General features: G+C 44.8%; 1 protein-coding gene across 2 annotated transcripts in view; it reads left to right on the forward strand.

Annotated features, from left to right (window-relative positions):
- Positions 1–23,410, forward strand: part of LOC126109382 (uncharacterized) — a 228,298-nt gene that overhangs the window by 86,170 nt on the left and 118,718 nt on the right. For both annotated transcript variants that reach the window (XM_049914403.1, XM_049914404.1), the window contains exon 2: positions 13,662–13,787. In XM_049914403.1, coding sequence (XP_049770360.1) covers positions 13,662–13,787 — 126 coding nt within the window. The remainder of the gene's footprint in view (positions 1–13,661; positions 13,788–23,410) is intronic.

The following is a 23,410-nucleotide window of genomic DNA, read 5'->3' on the forward strand; positions in this document are numbered from 1 at the left end:
GGTCAGGTGAATACCAGGTTATAAATACAAAATCAAATAGGGGTAATGCAGGAGTAGGTTTAATAATGAATAAAAAAATGGGAGTGCGGGTAAGCTACTACAAACAGCATAGTGAACGCATTATTGTGGCCAAGATAGACACGAAGCCCACGCCTACTGCAGTAGTACAAGTTTATATGCCAACTAGCTCTGCAGATGACGAAGAAATTGATGAAATGAATGATGAGATAGAATAAATTATTCAGGTAGTGAAGGGAGACGAAAATTTAATAGTCATGGGTGACTGGAATTCGATAGAAGGAAAAGGAAGAGAAGGAAACGTAGTAGGTGAATATGGAATGGGGGTAAGGAATGAAAGAGAAAGCCGCCTGGTAAAATTTTGCACAGAGCATTGCTAATACTTGGTTCAAGAATCATGAAAGAAGGCTGTATACATGGAAGAACCGTGGAGATACTAGAAGGTATCAGATAGATTATATAATGGTAAGTCAGATATAAGTCAGATATTTAGGGACCAGGTTCTAAATTTTAAGACATTTCCTGGGGAAGATGTGAACTCTGACCACAATCTATTGGTTACGAACTGTGGATTAAAACCGAAGAAATTGCAAAAAGGTGGGAATTTAAGGAGATGGGACCTGGATAAACTGAAAGAACCAGAGGTTGTAGAGAGTTTCAGGGGGAGCATAAGGGAACAATTGACAGGAATGGGTAGCTTTGAGGGATGAAATAGTGAATGCAGCAGGAGATCAAGTAGGTAAAAACACGAGGGCTAGTAGAAATTCTTGGGTAACAGAAGAAATATTGAATTTAATGAAAGGAGAAAATATAAAAATGCAGTAAATGAAGCAGGCAAAACGGAATACAAATGTCTCAAAAATGAGATCGACAGGAAGTACAAAATGGCTAAGCAGGGATGGCTAGAGGACAAATGTAAGGATATAGAGGCTTATCTCAGTAGCGGTAAGATAGATACTGCGTACAGGAAAATTAAAGAGACCTTTGGAGAAAAGACAACCACTTGTCTGAATATCAAGAGCTCAGATGGAAACCCAGTTCTAAGCAAAGAAGGGAAAGCAGAAAGATGGAAGGAGTATATAGAGGGCCTATACAAGGGCGATGTACTTGAGGACAATATTATGGAAATAGAAGAGAATGTAGATTAAGACGAAATGGGAGATACGATACTGCGCGAAGAGTCTGACAGAGCACTGAAAGACCTGAGTCGACAACATTCCATTAGAACTACTGACAGCCTTGGGAGAGCCAGTCCTGATAAAACTCTACCATCTGGTGAGCAAGATGTATGAGACAGGCGAAATACCCTCAGACTTCAAGAAGAATATAATTCCGATCCCAAAGAAAGCAGGTATTGACAGATGTGAAAGTTACCGAACTATCAGTTTAAAAAGTCACAGCTGCAAAATACTAACGCTAAATCTTTACACACGAATGGAAAAACTGGTAGAAGCCGACCTCGGGGAAGATCAATTTGGGTTCCGTAGAAATATTGGAACACGTGAGGCAATACTGACCTTACACTTATCTTAGAAGAAAGATTAAGGAAAGGCAAACCTACGTTTCTAGCATTTGTAGACTTAGAGAAAGCTTTTGACAATGTTGACTGGAATACTCTCTTTCAAATTCTAAAGGTGGCAGGGGTAAAATACAGAGAGCGAAAGGCTATTTACAATTTGTACAAAAACCATATGGCAGTAATAAGAGTCGAGGGACACGAAAGGGAAGCAGTGGTTGGGAAGGGAGTAAGACAGGGTTGTAGCCTCTCCCCGATGTTATTCAATCTGTATATTGAGCAAGCAGTAAAGGAAACAAAAGAAAAATTCGGAGTAGGTATTAAAATCCATGGAGAAGAAATAAAAACTTTGAGGTTCGCCGATGACATTGTAATTCTGTCAGAGACAGCAAAGGACTTGGAAGAACAGTTGAACGGAATGGACAGTGTCTTGAAAGGAGAGTATAAGATGAACATCAACAAAAGCAAAACGAGGATAATGGAATGTAGTCGAATTAAGTCGGGTGATGCTGAGGGAATTAGATTAGGAAATGAGACACTTAATGTAGTAAAGGAGTTTTGCTATTTGGGGAGCAAAATAACTGATGATGGTCGAAGTAGAGAGGATATAAAATGTAGACTGGCAATGGCAAGGAAAGCGTTTCTGAAGAAGAGAAATTTGTTAACATTGAATATAGATTTAAGTGTCAGGAAGTCATTTCTGAAAGTATTTGTATGGAGTGTAGCCATGTATGGAAGTGAAGCATGGACGATAAATAGTTTGGACAAGAAGAGAATAGAAGCTTTCGTAATGTGGTGTTACAGAAGAATGCTGAAGATTAGATGGGTAGATCACATAACTAATGAGGAGGTATTGAACAGAATTGGGGAGAAGAGGAGTTTGTGGCACAACTTGACTAGAAGAAGAGATCGGTTGGTAGGACATATTCTGAGGCATCAAGGGATCACCAATTTAGTATTGGAGGGCAGCGTGGAGGGTAAAAATCGTAGAGGGAGACCAAGAGATGAATACACTAAGCAGATTCAGAAGTCTAGTAGGTACTGGGAGAAGAAGAAGCATCAACATTTTTTTTCATTGTTTGAAAATAACATCAGCCAGATGGCGTCCTTCTCGATCACGGAATTCTCGCAGTCCATTTACAGATTTACACAGCTGTTCATCGCTTGATGGAGCAAACCCTGACGAATTCTCTCGATTTACAGCGGGATTCTTGCCAACGTTATGAGGTCTTTCTTCGTACATTTTTCTCTCAAGGTAACCCCAGAAGAAATAAATCACAAGCTGTGAGGTGTGGTGGAGCGTGGAGGGCAGCGTGGAGGGAGGAGGGGGGGGGGGGAAATCAACCGCTTAGGAAAAACCACTGAGAACATGAGAACATTCATGCTCATGCGGGCTGTGTGACCTGTTGCTCCGTCTTGTTCAAATAATGTTTCACCATTCACTGCATACTGACGAAGCTGAGGTATGAAGAATGTCCTTAACATTGTTGAATAGCGTTCACCCTTCACGGTAACAGATTGCCCTCTCTCATTCTCAAAAAAATAAGGGTCTATTATTACCAATGACGGCATTGCGCACCAAACTGTTATCTTGGTTGAGTGCAAGGGTTTTTCATGGAGTAGTCGCTGAGGGTTCCGATCACTCCAATATCTTAAGTTCAATTTGTTCATTTATCCATTGTGAAAATTTTCCTCGTCACTCGTCCAGAGGTTGTCAACAAGCTCGTCGTTTCCTTCAACCATTTGCAAAACACTTTCACAGAAATGCTGTCGGACAACAAAGTCGTTATTATTCAAAGTGTTAACCACTTGGATTTTGTATGGGTGGTGATGTAAGTGTAACCTCAAAATCCTTCGGACAGTCCTGTTAGAAATTCCAACTCTGTCTACGCGCCGATCTCCGGGGGCTTCTTCCCACAGCAATTCTTACACGTTCCACATTCTCGGGAGTGCGCACTGTCTTCGTTCTGCCACCTCTTTTCCTTGTTGTTTCACCAACGTTTTCAAAGTTTTCGACCCAATTTTTTATTGAGTTAACCGAAGGCATCAGCCTATTACGACTAATTTGAAAATGCGCCTAGAAACGACGCTGAGCGGCTACATAGCTACCGCTTTGGTAGAATGGTTTCACTGCAAACGACCGTTGTTGCTTAGTCCACTGATCCATGGTTACTGAAATGCTTTGTGTTGGAGAACATAGTGGTAACCTTGGTTACTCGCCCCCTACTACTTCCAACGTTTCTGCGCACTGTGAAATACACCGCCTGGCAGAAAAAGTGAAGCCCCAGAAAGGATGTTGGAAACGAAATGAATCTTCACTGGTTGAGAGGGTCTATGATGTTATTTCAATGATTAAAAACTCCAGTGAGGTTTACAAGAAACTTGACAGCATGAGCCCACTTATCAGAATGACGCTGCTCCACATCTGGTCTGGATGCATGTACTGATTCGGTTGGGGTGGTTGTCACAAAGCCGTTCTATCCTCTCCAGAGGCAAGAAGGCCCACAACTGTTGCGTCTGGTCTTTCATGTTATGAAGATCGGCACAAGAATGGAGTAAACGTCCGAACTGTTCCCATACACGTTCTATCGAGGACAGATTTGGGGATCTTGCTGGCTGCGGATGTACCTCAACATCACGCAGGCAGTTCATACAGGAGTGTGCCACGAGTGGACGAGCCTTTCCTCGTTGACAACCACAATACTGTCGCATGAGCGGTAACACATTAGGACGCAAGATGTTAGTGACGTACCATTGTGCTGTCGGGGAGTTCCCTCAGTCACTAACAGTCGCTACTTGAAGTCGTACCCGATGGCTCCCCACACCATGACGCCAGGAGTAACTCTGCTGTACCTTTTCAAATCACTGGAAAAATAGGATCTCTCCCTAAGCTAAGGTAGAATAGCTAAGGTAGAATATCCAAAATTTCTAGGTGTATGCATTGATGACGGGTTGAACTGGAAAAAAGACACTGAGGATCTGCTGAAACGTTTGAGTTCAGCTACTTATGCTATTAGGGTCATTGCAAATTTTGGCGATATACATCTGAGTAAATTAGCTTACCACGCCTATTTTCATTCTCTTCTTTCGTATGGCATCATATTCTGGGGTAACTCATCATTGAGTAAGAGAGTGTTCAATGCGCAAAAGCGTGTAATCAGAATAACTGCTGGAGCTCATCCAAGATCATCCTGCAGAGACTTATTTAAAGAGCTAGAGATCTTCACTGTAGCCTCACAATATCTATATTCACTTATGAAATTTGTCATTAACAATCCGAAGGAATTCAAAGGTAATAGCAGTGTACATGGCTACAACACTAGGAGACAGGATGATCTTCACTACTTTGGCTCAGAAAGGGGTAAATTATGATGCCACTAAACTCTTTGGTCACTTACCTAATAGCATCAAAAGTCTGACACATAGCCATATAGCATTTATAAGGAAATTAAAATAATTTCTTAATGGCAACTCCTTCTACTCATTAGATGAATTTTTTGATATAGTAAGTGGGTAATTTCCCCAACCCCCCAAAAAAATTAAAAATATTACGTGTCATGTAATATTTTGTGTAATGTAATATCTTGTATGTTGTTGTTGTGGTCTTCAGTCCTGAGACTGGTTTGATGCAGCTCTCCATGCTACTCTATCCTGTGCAAGCTTCTTCATCTCCCAGTACCTACTGCATCCTACATCCTTCTGAATCTGCTTAGTGTATTCATCTCTGGGTCTCCCCCTACGATTTTTACCCTCCACGCTACCCTCCAATACTAAATTGGTGATCCCTTGATGCCTCAGAACATGTCCTACCAACAGATCCCTTCTTCTGGTCAAGTTGTGCCACAAACTTCTCTTCTCCCCAATCCTATTCAATACTTCCTCATTAGTTACGTGATCTACCCATCTAATCTTCAGCATTCTTCTGTAGCACCACATTTCGAAAGCTTCTATTCTCTTCTTGTCCAAACTATTTATCGTCCATGTTTCGCTTCCATACATGGCTACACTCCATACAAATACTTTCAGAAATGACTTCCTGACACTTAAATCTATACTCGATGTTAACATATTTCTCTTCTTCAGAAACGCTTTCCTTGCCATTGCCAGTCTACATTTTATATCTTCTCTACTTCGACCATCATCAGTTATTTTGCTCCCCAAATAGCAAAACTCCTTTACTACTTTAAGTGTCTCATTTCCTAATCTAATACCCTCAACATCACCCGACTTAATTCGACTACATTCCATTATCCTCGTTTTGCTTTTGTTGATGTTCATCTTATATCCTCCTTTCAAGACACTGTCCATTCCGTTCAACTGCTCTTCCAAGTCCTTTGCTGTCTCTGACAGAATTACAATGTCATCGGCGAACCTCAAAGATTTTATTTCTTCTCCATGGATTTTAATACCTACTCCGAATTTTTCTTTTGTTTCCTTTACTGCTTGCTCAATATACAGATTGAATAACATCGGGGAGAGGCTACAACCCTGTCTTACTCCCTTCCCAACCACTGCTTCCCTTTCGTGTCCCTCGACTCTTATTACTGCCATATGGTTTTTGTACAAATTGTAAATAGCCTTTCGCTCTCTGTATTTTACCCCTGCCACCTTTAGAATTTGAAAGAGAGTGTTCCAGTCAACATTGTCAAAAGCTTTCTCTAAGTCTACAAATGCTAGAAACGTAGGTTTGCCTTTCCTTAATCTTTCTTCTAAGATATGTCGTAAGGTCAGTATTGCCTCACGTGTTCCAGTATTTCTACGGAATCCAAACTGATCTTCCCCGAGGTCGGCTTCTACTAGTTTTTCCATTCGTCTGTAAAGAATTCGTGTTAGTATTTTGCAGCTGTGGCTTATTAAACTGATTGTTCGGTAATTTTCACATCTGTCAACACATGCTTTCTTTGGGATTGGAATTATTATATTCTTCTTGAAGTCTGAGGGTATTTCGCCTGTTTCATACATCTTGCTCACCAGATGGTAGAGTTTTGTCAGGACTGGCTCTCCCAAGGCCGTCAGTAGTTCCAATGGAATGTTGTCTACTCCGGGGGCCTTGCTTCGACTCAGGTCTTTCAGTGCTCTGTCAAACTCTTCACGCAGTATCGTATCTCCCATTTCATCTTCATCTACATCCTCTTCCATTTCCATAATATTGTCCTCAAGTGCATCGCCCTTGTATAGACCCTCTATATACTCCTTCCACCTTTCTGCTTTCCCTTCTTTGCTTAGAACTGGGTTTCCATCTGAGCTCTTGATGTTCATACAAGTGGTTCTCTTATCTCCAAAGGTCTCTTTAATTTTCTTGTAGGCAGTATCTATCTTACCCCTAGTGAGATAAGCCTCTACATCCTTACATTTGTCTTCTATCCATGTCTGCTTAGCCATTTTACATTTCCTGTCGATCTCATTTTTGAGACGTTTGTATTCCTTTTTGCCTGCTTCATTTAGTGAATTTTTATATTTTCTCCTTTCATCAATTAAATTCAATATTTCTTCTGTTACCCAAGGATTTCTACTAGCCCTCGTCTTTTTACCTACTTGATCCTCTGTTGCCTTCACTACTTCATCCCTCAAAGCTACCCATTCTTCTTCTACTGTATTTCTTTCCCCCATGCCTGTCAATTGTTCCCTTATGCTCTCCCTGAAACTCTGTACAACCTCTGGTTCTTTCAGTTTATCCAGGTCTCATCTCCTTAAATTCCCACCTTTTTGCAGTTTCTTCAGTTTTAATCTACAGGTCATAACCAATAGATTGTGGTCAGAGTCCACATCTGCCCCTGGAAATGTCTTACAATTTAAAACCTGGTTACTAAATCTCTGTCTTACCATTATATAATCTATCTGATACCTTTTAGTATGTCCAGGGTTCTTCCATGTATACAACCTTCTATCGTGATTCTTAAACCAAGTGTTAGCTATGATTAAGTTGTGCTCTGTGCAAAATTCTACCAGGCGGCTTCCTCTTTCATTTCTTAGCCCTAATCCATATTCACCTACTACGTTTCCTTCTCTCCCTTTTCCTACACTCGAATTCCAGTCACCCATGACTATTAAATTTTCGTCTCCCTTCACTATCTGAATAATTCCTTTTATTTCATCATACATTTCTTCAATTTCTTCGCCATCTGCAGAGCTAGTTGGCATATAAACTTGTACTACTGTAGTAGGTGTGGGCTGCGTATCTATCTTGGCCACAATTATGCGTTCACTATGCTGTTTGTAGTAGCTTACCCGCATTCCTATTTTCCTATTCATTATTAAACCTACTCCTGCATTACCCCTATTTGACTTTGTGTTTATAACCCTGTAGTCACCTGACCAGAAGTCTTGTTCCTCCTGCCGCCGAACTTCACTAATTCCCACTATATCTAACTTTAACCTATCCATTTTCCTTTTTAAATTTTCTAACCTGCCTGCCCGATTAAGTGATCTGACATTCCACGCTCCGATCCGTAGAACGCCAGTTGTCTTTCTCCTGATAACGACGTCCTCTTGAGTAGTCCCCGCCCGGAGATCCGAATGGGGGACTATTTTACCTCCGGAATATTTTACCCAAGAGGACGCCATCATCATTTAATCATACAGTAAAGCTGCATGCCCTCGGGAAAAATTACGGCCGTAGTTTTCCCCTTGCTTTCAGCCGTTCGCAGTACCAGCACAGCAAGGCCGTTTTGGTTAGTGTTACAAGGCCAGATCAGTCAATCATCCAGACTGTTGCCCTTGCAACTACTGAATAGGCTGCTGCCCCTCTTCAGGAAACACACGTTTGTCTGGCCTACGGTACGGCTATCTGTATCGCTGAGGCACGCAAGCCTCCCCACCAACGGCAAGGTCCATTGTTCATGGGGGGGATATCTTGTATAGACACCTTTTATTAACCTGACACGTTCCACGTCATTACGAAGTGTCGTATTCATGATCTATGGAACAAGTACTAATCTAATCTAATTTGTCGCCGCAATACTCGCCGACGGTGGTCAACCGGGATAGTGCAAACTCATGATACATCTACATCTACATTCATACTCCGCAAGCCACCCAACGGTGTGTGGCGGAGGGCACTTTACGTGCCACTGGCATTACCTTCCTTTTCTGTTGCAGCCACGTATGGTTCGCGGGAAGAACGACTGTCATCAGTATTTCAGCAGCACTCCAAAAACAAACTGGTTACGGTGTGCTGTCAATGGCATCTTACGCTTAGGACGGTAATTATCTACTTCGGCTCCTTCTAGTCTCCAACCAGTAGGATGAAACAGGTCACAAGTAGACCATTACCTGTTACTGGATGGTCTGGCGCTGGTGTGAAGGAGTTACAATGTGCTTGGTGCACAATTCGGTGATCCTCCCTTGTGGTGGTCACACTTGGTCGACTGGAACCTTGACAACGAGTATGCTTTCCGTCACGTTCCCACGTAGTCTAACATCGGGCCACTGTCACATCCAAATGCCTCACAAGTCTGTATATCGTACAACTCGACAACAGACCAAATGAGACCCACAGTGAGACACATTTCAAACTCTATCAGGTGCTGATAGTGCTCTCTCACACGACTACGTGGCATCTCGATGTCCTTCGTAGTGATCACTTGGCATCCGACGCTGTTCACGTCCCTTATTTACCCTACAGAAACTTGTATCAACACTAAACACTAATAACACTAGTGCACTCTGGTAGCCGTTTACATATCACAGAAAATTGCCGCTCTACTCATTTACTTACTCGACGATGGTGTGTACATGTACGAAATACACTCCTGGAAATTGAAATAAGAACACCGTGAATTCATTGTCCCACGAAGGGGAAACTTTATTGACACATTCCTGGGGTCAGATACATCACATGATCACACTGACAGAACCACAGGCACATAGACACAGGCAACAGAGCATGCACAATGTCGGCACTAGTACAGTGTATATCCACCTTTCGCAGCAATGCAGGCTGCTATTCTCCCATGGACACGATCGTAGAGATGCTGGATGTAGTCCTGTGGAACGGCTTGCCATGCCATTTCCACCTGGCGCCTCAGTTGGACCAGCGTTCGTGCTGGACGTGCAGACCGCGTGAGACGACGCTTCATCCAGTCCCAAACATGCTCAATGGGGGACAGATCCGGAGATCTTGCTGGCCAGGGTAGTTGACTTACTCCTTCTAGAGCACGTTGGGTGGCACGGGATACATGCGGACGTGCATTGTCCTGTTGGAACAGCAAGTTCCCTTGCCGGTCTTGGAATGGTAGAACGATGGGTTCGATGACGGTTTGGATGTACCGTGCACTATTCAGTGTCCCCTCGACGATCACCAGTGGTGTACGGCCAGTGTAGGAGATCGCTCCCCACACCATGATGCCGGGTGTTGGCCCTGTGTGCCTCGGTCGTATGCAGTCCTGATTGTGGCGCTCACCTGCACGGCGAAAACACGCATACGACCATCATTGGCACCAAGGCAGAACCGACTCTCATCGCTGAAGACGACACGTCTCCATTCGTCCCTCCATTCGCGCCTGTCGCGACACCACTGGAGGCGGGCTGCACGATGTTGGGGCGTGAGCGGAAGACGGCCTAACGGTGTGCGGGACCGTAGCCCAGCTTCATGGAGACGGTTGCGAATGGTCCTCGCCGATACCCCAGGAGCAACAGTGTCCCTAATTTGCTGGGAAGTGGCGGTGCGGTCCCCTACGGCACTGCGTAGGATCCTACGGTCTTGGCGTGCATCCGTGCGTCGCTGCGGTCCGGTCCCAGGTCGACGGGCACGTGCACCTTCCGCCGACCACTGGCGACAACATCGATGTACTGTGGAGACCTCACGCCCCACGTGTTGAGCAATTCGGCGGTACGTCCACCCGGCCTCCCGCATGCCCACTATACGCCCTCGCTCAAAGTCCGTCAACTGCACATACGGTTGACGTCCACGCTGTCGCGGCATGCTACCAGTGTTAAAGACTGCGATGGAGCTCCGTATGCCACGGCAAACTGGCTGACACTGACGGCGGCGGTGCACAAATGCCGCGCAGCTAGCGCCATTCGACGGCCAACACCGCGGTTCCTGGTGTGTCCGCTGTGCCGTGCGTGTGATCATTGCTTGTACAGCCCTCTCGCAGTGTCCGGAGCAAGTATGGTGGGTCTGACACACCGGTGTCAATGTGTTCTTTTTTCCATTTCCAGGAGTGTACGTTGACCTCTGACCATGTCTTCTGGATGCTTCAATTATTTTGCTTCAGGCAGAGTACAATATTAGTAACTAATATACGAAACAGACGAAACACACACGAACAGGTGCAGCATAAATGACCGCAGGGTGTACTGCTCTGGTACAAGGAGAAGTATTCTTAGTCATCCAGTACGGCAGTTGTAGCGCTCTTACAGGAAAGGAAACTTTCTCCACAACAAGCGCTCCCCGCTCCATAGTTTACAGAGATACTATACAGCCTTGCAGCAAATACAGCAATAAGTGACGCCATTGCAACTTGCGTCTTTAGGTCCCTTTATATCGATATTTTGTTCCTTCCCGTTTCTTGGACATTGAATAGGTGATTATTCAAATGACCCTCATAATAAGAAGCGCAGTTTTACAAGCGAATGTCTGATACCACTGTTTTTGAGATGAACGATTTATATTCTAAGCACATTTTCGTGCGTTTCTGAACGTTCGAGACCACCCTTTATCACTTAAAAACGTAACTACTTCGCTACTAGCAACACAACATTTAATTTTCGTCTCCCAAAGAAGCCATAACATACTAGAACTTACAGTACCGTAGATAAACATTTAATACAAACATACAACAGCAATACAGCTGCTCCCATGTCTTCCTACGATGGATATGTGTGTTAATGCTAGGCAGATAACAACGACGAATGAGCAGATGCCTTTTTGCTGCTTCTACACTCCTGGAAATTGAAATAAGAACACCGTGAATGCATTGTCCCAGGAAGGGGAAACTTTATTGACACATTCCTGGGGTCAGATACATCACATGATCACACTGACAGAACCACAGGCAGATAGACACAGGCAACAGAGCATGCACAATGTCGGCACTATTACAGTGTATATCCACCTTTCGCAGCAATACAGGCTGCTATTCTCCCATGGAGACGATCGTAGAGATGCTGGATGTAGTCCTGTGGAACGGCTTGCCATGCCATTTCCACCTGGCGCCTCAGTTGGACCAGCGTTCGTGCTGGACGTGCAGACCGCGTGAGACGACGCTTCATCCAGTCCCAAACATGCTCAATGGGGGACAGATCCGGAGATCTTGCTGGCCAGGGTAGTTGACTTACACCTTCTAGAGCACGTTGGGTGGCACGGGATACATGCGGACGTGCATTGTCCTGTTGGAACAGCAAGTTCCCTTGCCGGTCTAGGAATGGTAGAACGATGGGTTCGATGACGGTTTGGATGTACCGTGCACTATTCAGTGTCCCCTCGACGATCACCAGTGGTGTACGGCCAGTGTAGGAGATCGCTCCCCACACCATGATGCCGGGTGTTGGCCCTGTGTGCCTCGGTCGTATGCAGTCCTGATTGTGGCGCTCACCTGCACGGCGAAAACACGCATACGACCATCATTGGCACCAAGGCAGAACCGACTCTCATCGCTGAAGACGACACGTCTCCATTCGTCCCTCCATTCGCGCCTGTCGCGACACCACTGGAGGCGGGCTGCACGATGTTGGGGCGTGAGCGGAAGACGGCCTAACGGTGTGCGGGACCGTAGCCCAGCTTCATGGAGACGGTTGCGAATGGTCCTCGCCGATACCCCAGGAGCAACAGTGTCCCTAATTTGCTGGGAAGTGGCGGTGCGGTCCCCTACGGCACTGCGTAGGATCCTACGGTCTTGGCGTGCATCCGTGCGTCGCTGCGGTCCGGTCCCAGGTCGACGGGCACGTGCACCTTCCGCCGACCACTGGCGACAACATCGATGTACTGTGGAGACCTCACGCCCCACGTGTTGAGCAATTCGGCGGTACGTCCACCCGGCCTCCCGCATGCCCACTATACGCCCTCGCTCAAAGTCCGTCAACTGCACATACGGTTCACGTCCACGCTGTCGCGGCATGCTACCAGTGTTAAAGACTGCGATGGAGCTCCGTATGCCACGGCAAACTGGCTGACACTGACGGCGGCGGTGCACAAATGCTGCGCAGCTAGCGCCATTCGACGGCCAACACCGCGGTTCCTGGTGTGTCCGCTGTGCCGTGCGTGTGATCATTGCTTGTACAGCCCTCTCGCAGTGTCCGGAGCAAGTATGGTGGGTCTGACACACCGGTGTCAATGTGTTCTTTTTTCCATTTCCAGGAGTGTACGTTGATCTCTGACCATGTCTTCTGGATGCTTCAATTATTTTGCTTCAGGCAGAGTACAATATTAGTAACTAATATACGAAACAGACGAAACACACACGAACAGGTGCAGCATAAATGACCGCAGGGTGTACTGCTCTGGTACAAGGAGAAGTATTCTTAGTCATCCAGTACGGCAGTTGTAGCGCTCTTACAGGAAAGGAAACTTTCTCCACAACAAGCTCTCCCCGCTCCATAGTTTACAGAGATACTATACAGCCTTGCAGCAAATACAGCAATAAGTGACGCCGTTGCAACTTGCGTCTTTAGGTCCCTTTATATCGATATTTTGTTCCTTCCCGTTTCTTGGACATTGAATAGGTGATTATTCAAATGACCCTCATAATAAGAAGCGCAGTTTTACAAGCGAATGTCTGATACCACTGTTTTTGAGATGAACGATTTATATTCTAAGCACATTTTCGTGCGTTTCTGAACGTTCGAGACCACCCTTTATCACTTAAAAACGTAACTACTTCGCTACTAGCAACATTTAATTTTCGTCTCCCAAAGAAGCCATAACATACTGGAACTTACAGTACCGTAGATAAACATTTTATACAAGCATACAACAGCAATACAGCTGCTCCCATGTCTTCCTACGATGGATATGTGTGTTAATGCCAGGCAGATAACAACGACGAATGAGCAGATGCCTTTTTGCTGCTTCTATAATACTTTTATTTTCATGGACTCTCCTAATGCACAATAATCTTGGTTGAACTGGCCAAATGTAATCAAATTAGAGTTCTGCACTAACTGATACATTTCTCTTTCGGTGCAGATTTCGGTTACTGCTGTTGGCAGCCTTGGTCGTCCTGGTGATGGCCGGAAGCGTAGCAGCGCGCGAGGAGACGAAACGACAGGACAGCGATGAAAGCACAGACTTGCAAGCAGATGGTGAAAAGAGGTTGGAAATCCTTGTTATAATTCTTGCTTCACTGACAAAATATTTTTCTGAAGATGACTGTTGTTGTTGTGGTCTTCAGTCCTGAGACTGGTTTGTTGCAGCTCTCCATGCTACTCTATCCTGTGCCAGCTTCTTCATCTCCCAGTACCTACTGCAACCTACATCCTTCTGAATCTGCTTAGTGTATTCATCTCTTGGTCTCCCCCTACGATTTTTACCCTCCACGCTGCCCTCCAATACCAAATTGGTGATCCCTTGATGCCTCAGAACATGTCCTACCAACCGATCCCTTCTTCTGGTCAAGTTGTGCCACAAACTTCTCTTCTCCCCAATCCTATTCAATACTTCCACATTAGTTATGTGATCAACCCATCTAATCTTCAGCATTCTTCTGTAGCACCACATTTCGAAAGCTTCTATTCTCTTCTTGTCCAAACTATTTACCGTCCATGTTTCGCTTCCATACATGGCTACACTCCATACAAATACTTTCAGAAATGACTTCCTGACACTTAAATCTATACTCGATGTTAACAAATTTCTTTTCTTCAGAAACGCTTTCCTTTCCATTGCCATTCTACATTTTATATCCTCTCTACTTCGACCATCATCAGTTATTTTGCTCCCCAAATAGCAAAACTCCTTTACTACTTTAAGTGTCTCATTTCCTAATCTAATTCCCTCAGCATCACCCGACTTAATTCGACTACATTCCATTATCCTCGTTTTGCTTTTGTTGATGTTCATCTTATATCCTCCCTTCAAGACACTATCCATTCCGTTCAACTGCTCTTCCAGGTCCTTTGCTGTCTCTGACAGAATTACAATGTCATCGGCGAACCTCAAAGTTTTTATTTCTTCTCCATGGATTTTAATACCCACTCCGAATTTTTCTTCTGTTTCCTTTACTGAAGATGACTGAAGAGTGGAAATTGAAAAGATTCTAAGTACCAAATCTCACATTTCTCGCCGCGAGGTCTATCGCACCTTGCCACGATTCGCGCGGCTGCCCCCGTCGGAGGTTCGAGTCCTCCCTCGGGCCTGGGTGTGTGTGTTGTCCTCAGCGTAAGTTAGTTTAATCTGATAAGTAGTGTGTAAGCCTAGGGACCGATGACCTCAGTAGTTTGGTCCCATAGGAACTTACCACAAATTTCAAAAAAAAAAATCACATTTTTCAGGAGACTCAAAAAACAATGTACCTTTCTATGTACACAACTCATTTGTATCTAAAAAATTGAGAAGTGATTCTGATATTGCAAATTATGCTGCCCACCTCAGCAATGAAAAAAAAAGAAAGGCAGACAAATTAGAAAATAAGTCCTTTATTACGAAAGTTATAAGTGTCAACCAAGAAACTGACTGGCTCTGCGAGTAATAAGGAAGTTTTTACTGGTTGATTCTTACAAAGAAGAAAACGCAATTTATTTATACGGAAATCACCGTTACCAGTCCTGAAGCGACAAGTTCATATTCAGACAGCTGTTCACGTTTCCAGACATTTGTTGTTGTTTACACTAGTTGTTGGCTGTTTTGCCAACAACTAAACAATAACACATGTAATATAAACATGAACAGCCGTCTGATGATGAACTGGTCGGTGGGAAACCAGAAACAGCGCTATATATGTAAACAAATAGCATTTTTCCCAGTGTCTTGTTGTACTCGTCTTTGCATGAATCAGTTTGTATTTGGCGTCTTTGACATTTTTGATAACTTGGCTATATACAAAATACATGTTGATTTGTACAGTTTTTAACAGAACAGCAGGAAGACAGTTTTGTTCCGAGTGCCATTAATAATGAGGCACTACATTTTATTTGCGATAATACAAGTATAGAAATACAGCATTAAGTTTTTAAGTGGTAGAGCTGTACTCTCATATCTTCTGAATTTTGAAACTCTAGAGAAGCAGAGCTTGGCACAAAGACAACGCGCCATCAGCTGAGACATGCTTGAAATGGTTTCTTCGTGGTCTGGCATCCGGATGAAGTGTAGGAACAAGCAAGATTACCGAGAATACAGCAACACTGAAATGCGTTTTGTGAAAAAAATGTCGCGTAGAACCTATTCAATTTCCACACTTCAAATATTTAATGATTTAGCCTAATTATGGCGAAATGTCAATTTCTCCACCCATTAACAGTTCTCTGATTTACTTACTCTCGTATCTTTGCTTATAACACTAGAGGATGTATATGGGTGACATTAAACGAATGTGATGCACATTTGAAAACATCTTGAGTTGTGTCATTTCCGTAAGCTTTTTCGTGTTGCGATTTTAATTTTTTTTGCAGAAATACAAGCCAGATGCTTTAGTGATCATGCAGCCACAGCCAGATATAGGAGCTGTAGCATTCAAGTTGTTTCCATATTTTTTTACAGTAAGCTACATAATAGTCTCATATCACCATTGTAGCGTTGCGAGAGTTAAATAACACTGTACTTACCTTAACAAATGTATTTCTTTTCAAGGATTTCTAGCCAGAAGCATCAACGAGCTAGATCACGTCATCCTTTACAAACGTCTGTAATAATAAACAACTCCAACATGATACCTCCCCTCTGAAGAAGTTGAACGAAACTTCTGTGTGTGAGGGATGTCAATAAAACAAATTCCTCAATTAAAAATGATCACACCAGAAGGTATTAAAGAAATAGATCGATATTCAACCGACTGCAGTGCAGTTATGGAGCATCAAGCATTTCGTTCACACGTAAGAGTACGAAAGAAAAGATGAAAAACATTTCTGCACAGAACCAAGCCAGTGAGACAGTACACCAGACTATTCTTACAATTAGACACTTACTGAATCACAATATTCTCTAGAAACACGGGTAAAGATATGTTAATGATGACAGTAAAATACACAACGGAAATAGATTTGCTGAAGAAAACCAAATACCAGCGCATAAAATAAAAGACGGTGTAATACCAATTTAAAGGCAGGAAGTCAAATGATCTGGAGAGGCTAATTAATAAGATTCGTAATATGTGACTGAATGACTTATGCGCATCTCCACACTACGATGTAGTGACGTTTTCTTCCACATTGGCTACTGTGACTCATTGTGGCACAAACTTCACGAGATAACAGAATTTCTGGTACCTTTGGCTAAACACAAACGCGTTCAACCTATCACCCACGCGTCACGAAAATTAGAAACTTGTGTCCATGAGACTATTCTGCACTGGGGAAAGTCCAGACGAGTATAACAGAAATGTGAAGAGTTAACTTTGGTTGACAGCAAAAAGCCTTAGGGTGGTGAAATGTTCTTTGGCACGGTATGGCGCTGACCCGGAGTATAGGATTGTGCACCGTCTTGCTAAGTGCGCATATTTCTGGTAGGGACCTGTACGCAAGTCAAAATGTGTCATCAGAGCTCTTAATCAGATCATACTGAGCGACGACGGTAGGTTACCAGGAGTAAACACAGCGTCTAAGCATTCCGCCATACGGGGCCATTACCTCTCGCTTGAGACAAGGTCTTCCAAAATCAGTAAGTGCTCTTGTTGCAATTGCTGCAGCCATCCACGTGCACTATCTGATGAGAAGAATCCGGAAGTCCCTATGTAACGCAGAATTGAGCACTAGATGCCACGAGAGTCGGACCCGCCAGTATAAAAGGAGGCAGGGTGTATTGTGCTGTTAGTAGGGATACAGAAGCAGTAACAGTGGAATTGAGCAGCAGAGCTCAGTAACTTCGTACATGGACTAGTAGTTGGAAGTCACCAGAGTAATAAATCTATCGACATTTCAACCCACCTAATGCTGCAAATGTCGAGAGTTGGTAATGTTACTGTAAAGCGGAAACACGAAGGAACAACTAAAGTTAGCCTATGTCCAGGGAGACCTCATGTACTAACGAATGGGAATCTTCGAGCATTGCGGAGGATAATTGTGAAAAATCGCATGATATCAGCAGAAGGAATCACTGTCCAGCTAGAACAATGAGTGTGTGTCAGGAGTTAAAAATAATGGGTTACAATGATCGAGCATTTCCGCATAAACCATAAGTTTATACACGGTATAACGGGTATAGCTGCAGATATTTTTATATGCAGTACCTTAATACACTCTCGGAAATGGAAAAAAGAACACATTGACACCGGTGTGTCAGACCCACCATACTTGCTCCGGACACTGCGAGAGGGCTGTACAAGCAATGATCACACGCACGGCACAGCGGACACACCAGGAACCGCGGTGTTGGCCGTCGAATGGCGCTAGCTGCGCAGCATTTGTGCACCGCCGCCGTCAGTGTCAGCCAGTTTGCCGTGGCATACGGAGCTCCATCGCAGTCTTTAACACTGGTAGCATGCCGCGACAGCGTGGACGTGAACCGTATGTGCAGTTGACGGACTTTGAGCGAGGGCGTATAGTGGGCATGCGGGAGGCCGGGTGGACGTACCGCCGAATTGCTCAACACGTGGGGCGTGAGGTCTCCACAGTACATCGATGTTGTCGCCAGTGGTCGGCGGAAGGTGCACGTGCCCGTCGACCTGGGACCGGACCGCAGCGACGCACGGATGCACGCCAAGACCGTAGGATCCTACGCAGTGCCGTAGGGGACCGCACCGCCACTTCCCAGCAAATTAGGGACACTGTTGCTCCTGGGGTATCGGCGAGGACCATTCGCAACCGTCTCCATGAAGCTGGGCTACGGTCCCGCACACCGTTAGGCCGTCTTCCTCTCACACCCCAACATCGTGCAGCCCGCCTCCAGTGGTGTCGCGACAGGCGTGAATGGAGGGACGAATGGAGACGTGTCGTCTTCAGCGATGAGAGTCGCTTCTGCCTTGGTGCCAATGATGGTCGTATGCGTGTTTGGCGCCGTGCAGGTGAGCGTCACAATCAGGACTGCATACGACCGAGGCACACAGGGCCAACACCCGGCATCATGGTGTGGGGAGCGATCTCCTACACTGGCCGTACACCACTGGTGATCGTCGAGGGGACACTGAATAGTGCACGGTACATCCAAACCGTCATCGAACCCATCGTTCTACCATTCCTAGACCGGCAAGGGAACTTGCTGTTCCAACAGGACAATGCTCGTCCGCATGTATCCCGTGCCACCCAACGTGCTCTAGAAGGTGTAAGTCAACTACCCTGGCCAGCAAGATGTCCGGATCTGTCCCCCATTGAGCATGTTTGGGACTGGATGAAGTGTCGTTCACGCGGTCTGCACGTCCAGCACGAACGCTGGTCCAACTGAAGCGCCAGGTGGAAATGGCATGGCAAGCCGTTCCACAGGACTACATCCAGCATCTCTACGATCGTCTCCATGGGAGAATAGCAGCCTGCATTGCTGCGAAAGGTGGATATACACTGTACTAGTGCCGACATTGTGCATGCTCTGTTGCCTGTGTCTATGTGCCTGTGGTTCTGTCAGTGTGATCATGTGATGTATCTGACCCCAGGAATGTGTCAATAAAGTTTCCCCTTCCTGGGACAATGAATTCACGGTGTTCTTATTTCAATTTCCAGGAGTGTATTTTAAACGCTAATCGACACTTGAGTTTCTGTAAGTAACGAGGTACTGGACAGTGGATGATAGGAAACAACTGATTTAGAGAGATGAATCACACTATACTCTGTGGTTGTCGGATGGAAGGGTTAGGATTAGGCGAATGCTTGGATACATTTCCCGCAATCATGTGTAGTGCCAACAGTTAAGTATAGAGAAGGTGGTGTTACGGTATGGGGGTGTTCTTCATGGTTAGGGTGTGCTTCCCTTAAGAAAAAGATAAACGCATAAGGATATGAACACATTTTAGACCATTGTGTACTGCGTACAGTAGAGAAACAGTTGGGAAATGGTTGTTGATTGTATTAGCATAACAATTCAGTCTGTCATAAGCAATATCTGTGAGGCACTGGTTTCTGAACAATAAAGTTCCTGAAATTAACTAGCCTCCCCAGAGTCCCGACTTGAACCCAATGGAACACATTTGGGATGATTTAGACCGTCGACTTCGCTCCAGAGCTGTGACAGTTTTTGAGGAAATATGGGGTGCTATACCGCCCAGAGGCATTATTCGGAACCTTATTCAGTGTGTTCCCAGCAGACTACAAGCCCTTAGGAAGGCGCAGGGTAGACACTCCCCGTATTAATCTACATTACTGACTGTACCGGAACCCGCTATCAGTTGCAGGCTGCCTACCTCACGGGCAACAAAAATTTCATTTTCAATATTTCGCGTAATTATTGACCAAATTTAAATTGCTTTCATAATCTAAAGAGGCATAACCTTATGTCAAAAGCGTAACACAATAAGACAAGTATTACAGTTATAAACTGTATGTTTGTCACGAGGTAACTTAACTACCGGCGCACAAATACCTGGACTTCATTTCATCCGGTATTTGAAAATGAGAGCACTTAGCGATTTCCAATAAATTTTACACACAATTTCAAATACTTACGAAACTTTTGTTCGCCTGCAATTCCCACAAAATGTGAAAAGAAAAAAAAAACTTTTGTCGCTTACTACATTTTCGCTCTTCATGCAGGGAAATTTAGCATCAAATGTGACGTTCTAATTTATTACGTCCTTACTACCGACTCCTTTCGCAACACTTAGCAGTCAGTATCCACATACACACATCAAAAAAAGTTTTGCATCACCTCGGTTCCGAGAGTTCCGGAACCTGTACAGAAAATTGGAACAGAGATCAACATAAACATCATTTCCACTCTTTTTATTGCTCATGAGGACCACACATTGCACGTTGTACCACCTTCAGAGGTGGTGGTCCAGACTGCTGTACACACCGATACCTCTAATACACAGTAGCACGTCCTCTTTCATTGATACATGCCTGTATTCGTCGTGACATACTATTCACAAGTTCATCAACAGACTGTTGGTCCAGATTTTCCCAATCCTGAACGGCGATTCGGCGTAGATCCTCAGAGTGGTTAGTGGCTCACGTCGTCCATAAACAGCCCTTTTCAATCTATCCCAGGCATGTTCGATAGGGTTCATGTCTGGAGAATAAGCTGGACACTCTAGTCGAGCGATATCGTCATCCTGAAGGAAGTCATTCACAAGATGTGCACGATGGGCGCGCGAACTGTTGTCCATGAAGACGAATGCCTCGCCAATATTCTGCCGATGTGGTTGCACTAACGGTCGAAGGATGGCATTCACGTATCGTACAGCCGTTACGGCGCCTTCCATGACCATCACCGGCGTACGTCGGCCCCACATAATGCCACTCCGAAACAGCAGGGAACCTCCACCTTGCTGCACTCGCTGGACGGTGTGTCTAAGGCGTTCAGCCTGACCGGGTTGCCTCCAAACACGTCTCCGACGATTGTCTGGTTGAAGGCATATGCGACACTCATCGGTGAAGAAAACGTGGTGCCAATCCTGAGCGGTCCATTTGGCATGTTGTCGGGCCCATCTGTACCGTCCTGTATGGTGTCGTGGTTACAAAGGTGGACCTCGCCATGGACGTCTGGAGTGAAGTTGCCCAACATGCAGCCTATTGCGCAGAGTATGTGTCGTAACACGACGTCCTGTGGCTGCACGAAAGGCATTATTCAACATGGTGGCGCTGCTGTCAAGGTTCCTCCGAGCCACAATCCGTAGGCAGCAGTCATCCATTGCAGCAGTACCCCTTTGGCACCTGAGCGAGACATGTCATTGCTTTGGTTCACTCCCAGATGCCTGGACACTTCCCTTGTTGAGAGCCCTTCTTGGCACAAAGTAACAATGCGGTCGCGATCGAACCGCGGTATTGACCGTCTAGGAATAGTTGAACTACAGACAACACGAGCCATATCTCCTACCTGGTGGAATGACTGGAACTGATCGGCTATCGGAACCCCTCCGTTTAATAGACGCTGCTCATGCATGGTTGTTTACATCTTTTGGCGGGTTTAGTGACATCTCTGAGCAGTCAAAGGTACTGTGTCTGTGATACAAAATCCACAGTCAACGTCTATCTTCAGGAGTTCTGGGAACTGGGGTAATGCAAAACTTTTTTTGGTGTATGTATATGACTAAATGTACCTGTCAAATTATATCACTGCATGATCCATACAACGTGTACAACTTTGCTTACGCCGTTTTTTCCCCAAAATTTGAGGTTTTAATGAAACAAATTGGTTACACACGTATCATTCAAAGTATTTTCCATCGCTGGCCACTACTTTCTCCCATCTTTCGTCCTTTGAAGCGATCCACGAATCGATCCACTTTATGACTTCCTCATGTGATCGGAAGTGTTGGTCAGACAGGCCATGCGCCATTGATCTAAACACGTGATAGTCAGAGGGAGCTACGTCTGGAAAATACGCCGAGTGCGATAGGACTTCCCTTTTAACGTTTCCAAGTACGTTTTGAACTATTTTTGCAACGTGGGGCCGAGCGTTGTCGTGCTGCAAAATCACTATCTTGCCTCTCGCTGGATTGCGTCCGTTCATCTTTTAATGCTCTGTTCAAATGCATTAATTGCGTTCGATAACGAACACCTGTGATAGTTTCACTTGGTTTTAACACCTCATAGTACACGTCGCCGAGCTGGTCCCACCAAATGCAGAGCATGATCTTGGAGCCGTGAATATTCGATTTGGCCGTCGACTTAGAAGCATGGCCGAGGTATCCCCATGAGTTACTGCGTTTAGGGTTATTGTAATAAACCCATTTTTTGTCCCCGGTCACAATGCGATGCAGAAATTCCTTCCATTTTTGCCTCTGAAGCAGCTGTTCACAAACACACAAACGCCGTTCAACATCTCTTGGTTTCAGCTCACACGGGATCGAAGTTGCCTTCTTTCTGAATCATGCGCATAGCCTTGAGACGTTTTGAAATGGCTTGATGTGTCACTCCCACTAATCGTGCCAATTCTTCTTGAGTTTGACGCGAGTCTTCACTCAGCAATGTTTCCAGTTCTGCATCTTCGAAAACATTCACTCTCCCACCACTATGCCGGTCTACGACGTTAAAATCACCGTTCTTGAAGCGTTGAAAGCACTCAGGACACGTTCTTTCACTAATAGCGTTCTTACCATATGTACTTGAGAGCATTCGATAAGACTCAGCCGCTGTTTTCTTCATATTGAAACAAAACTGTAACACCTCCCGCAAATGACGAGAATTAGGCTCGTAAACTGACATTTTCAATCAAGAACAACTATATGACTCAGACACAAATCGACTGATGTTTGAATGAGGTTATGCTGACAGATGTCCTCCAAGCTAACTGCCTGACGTCTGCGGTCTGTTTCTTTCGACCGCTACTTACCATTGTCACCACCTATCGGCAGACAGCGGAAGCAAAGTTGTACACCTTGTAGTTCGGAAGGTATGACGTCATCGATATTTAGATGGTGAAAAACTAGCTTCTCATTCAAATGGTTCACAGTAGGACTTCAACAACACGCAAGATGTTTTAATTTATTATTTCTTCACTACCAACCCTATTCGCAAAACACTTTTGACAAAGTATCTACATATATCACTGAATGTAGCGCAAAATTACATATTGTACCACACATGGTTTAGGAGATATGACCTCATAAACATTGAGATGCGTGAAAACATTGCTTTTGCTTAAAACGAAGCGAGAATTACGCAAACTGTATTCATTCAGTGTTTCGTAATACGGAC

Source organism: Schistocerca cancellata, chromosome 12 (assembly GCF_023864275.1).
Source record: "Schistocerca cancellata isolate TAMUIC-IGC-003103 chromosome 12, iqSchCanc2.1, whole genome shotgun sequence".
Lineage (NCBI taxonomy): Eukaryota > Metazoa > Arthropoda > Insecta > Orthoptera > Acrididae > Schistocerca > Schistocerca cancellata.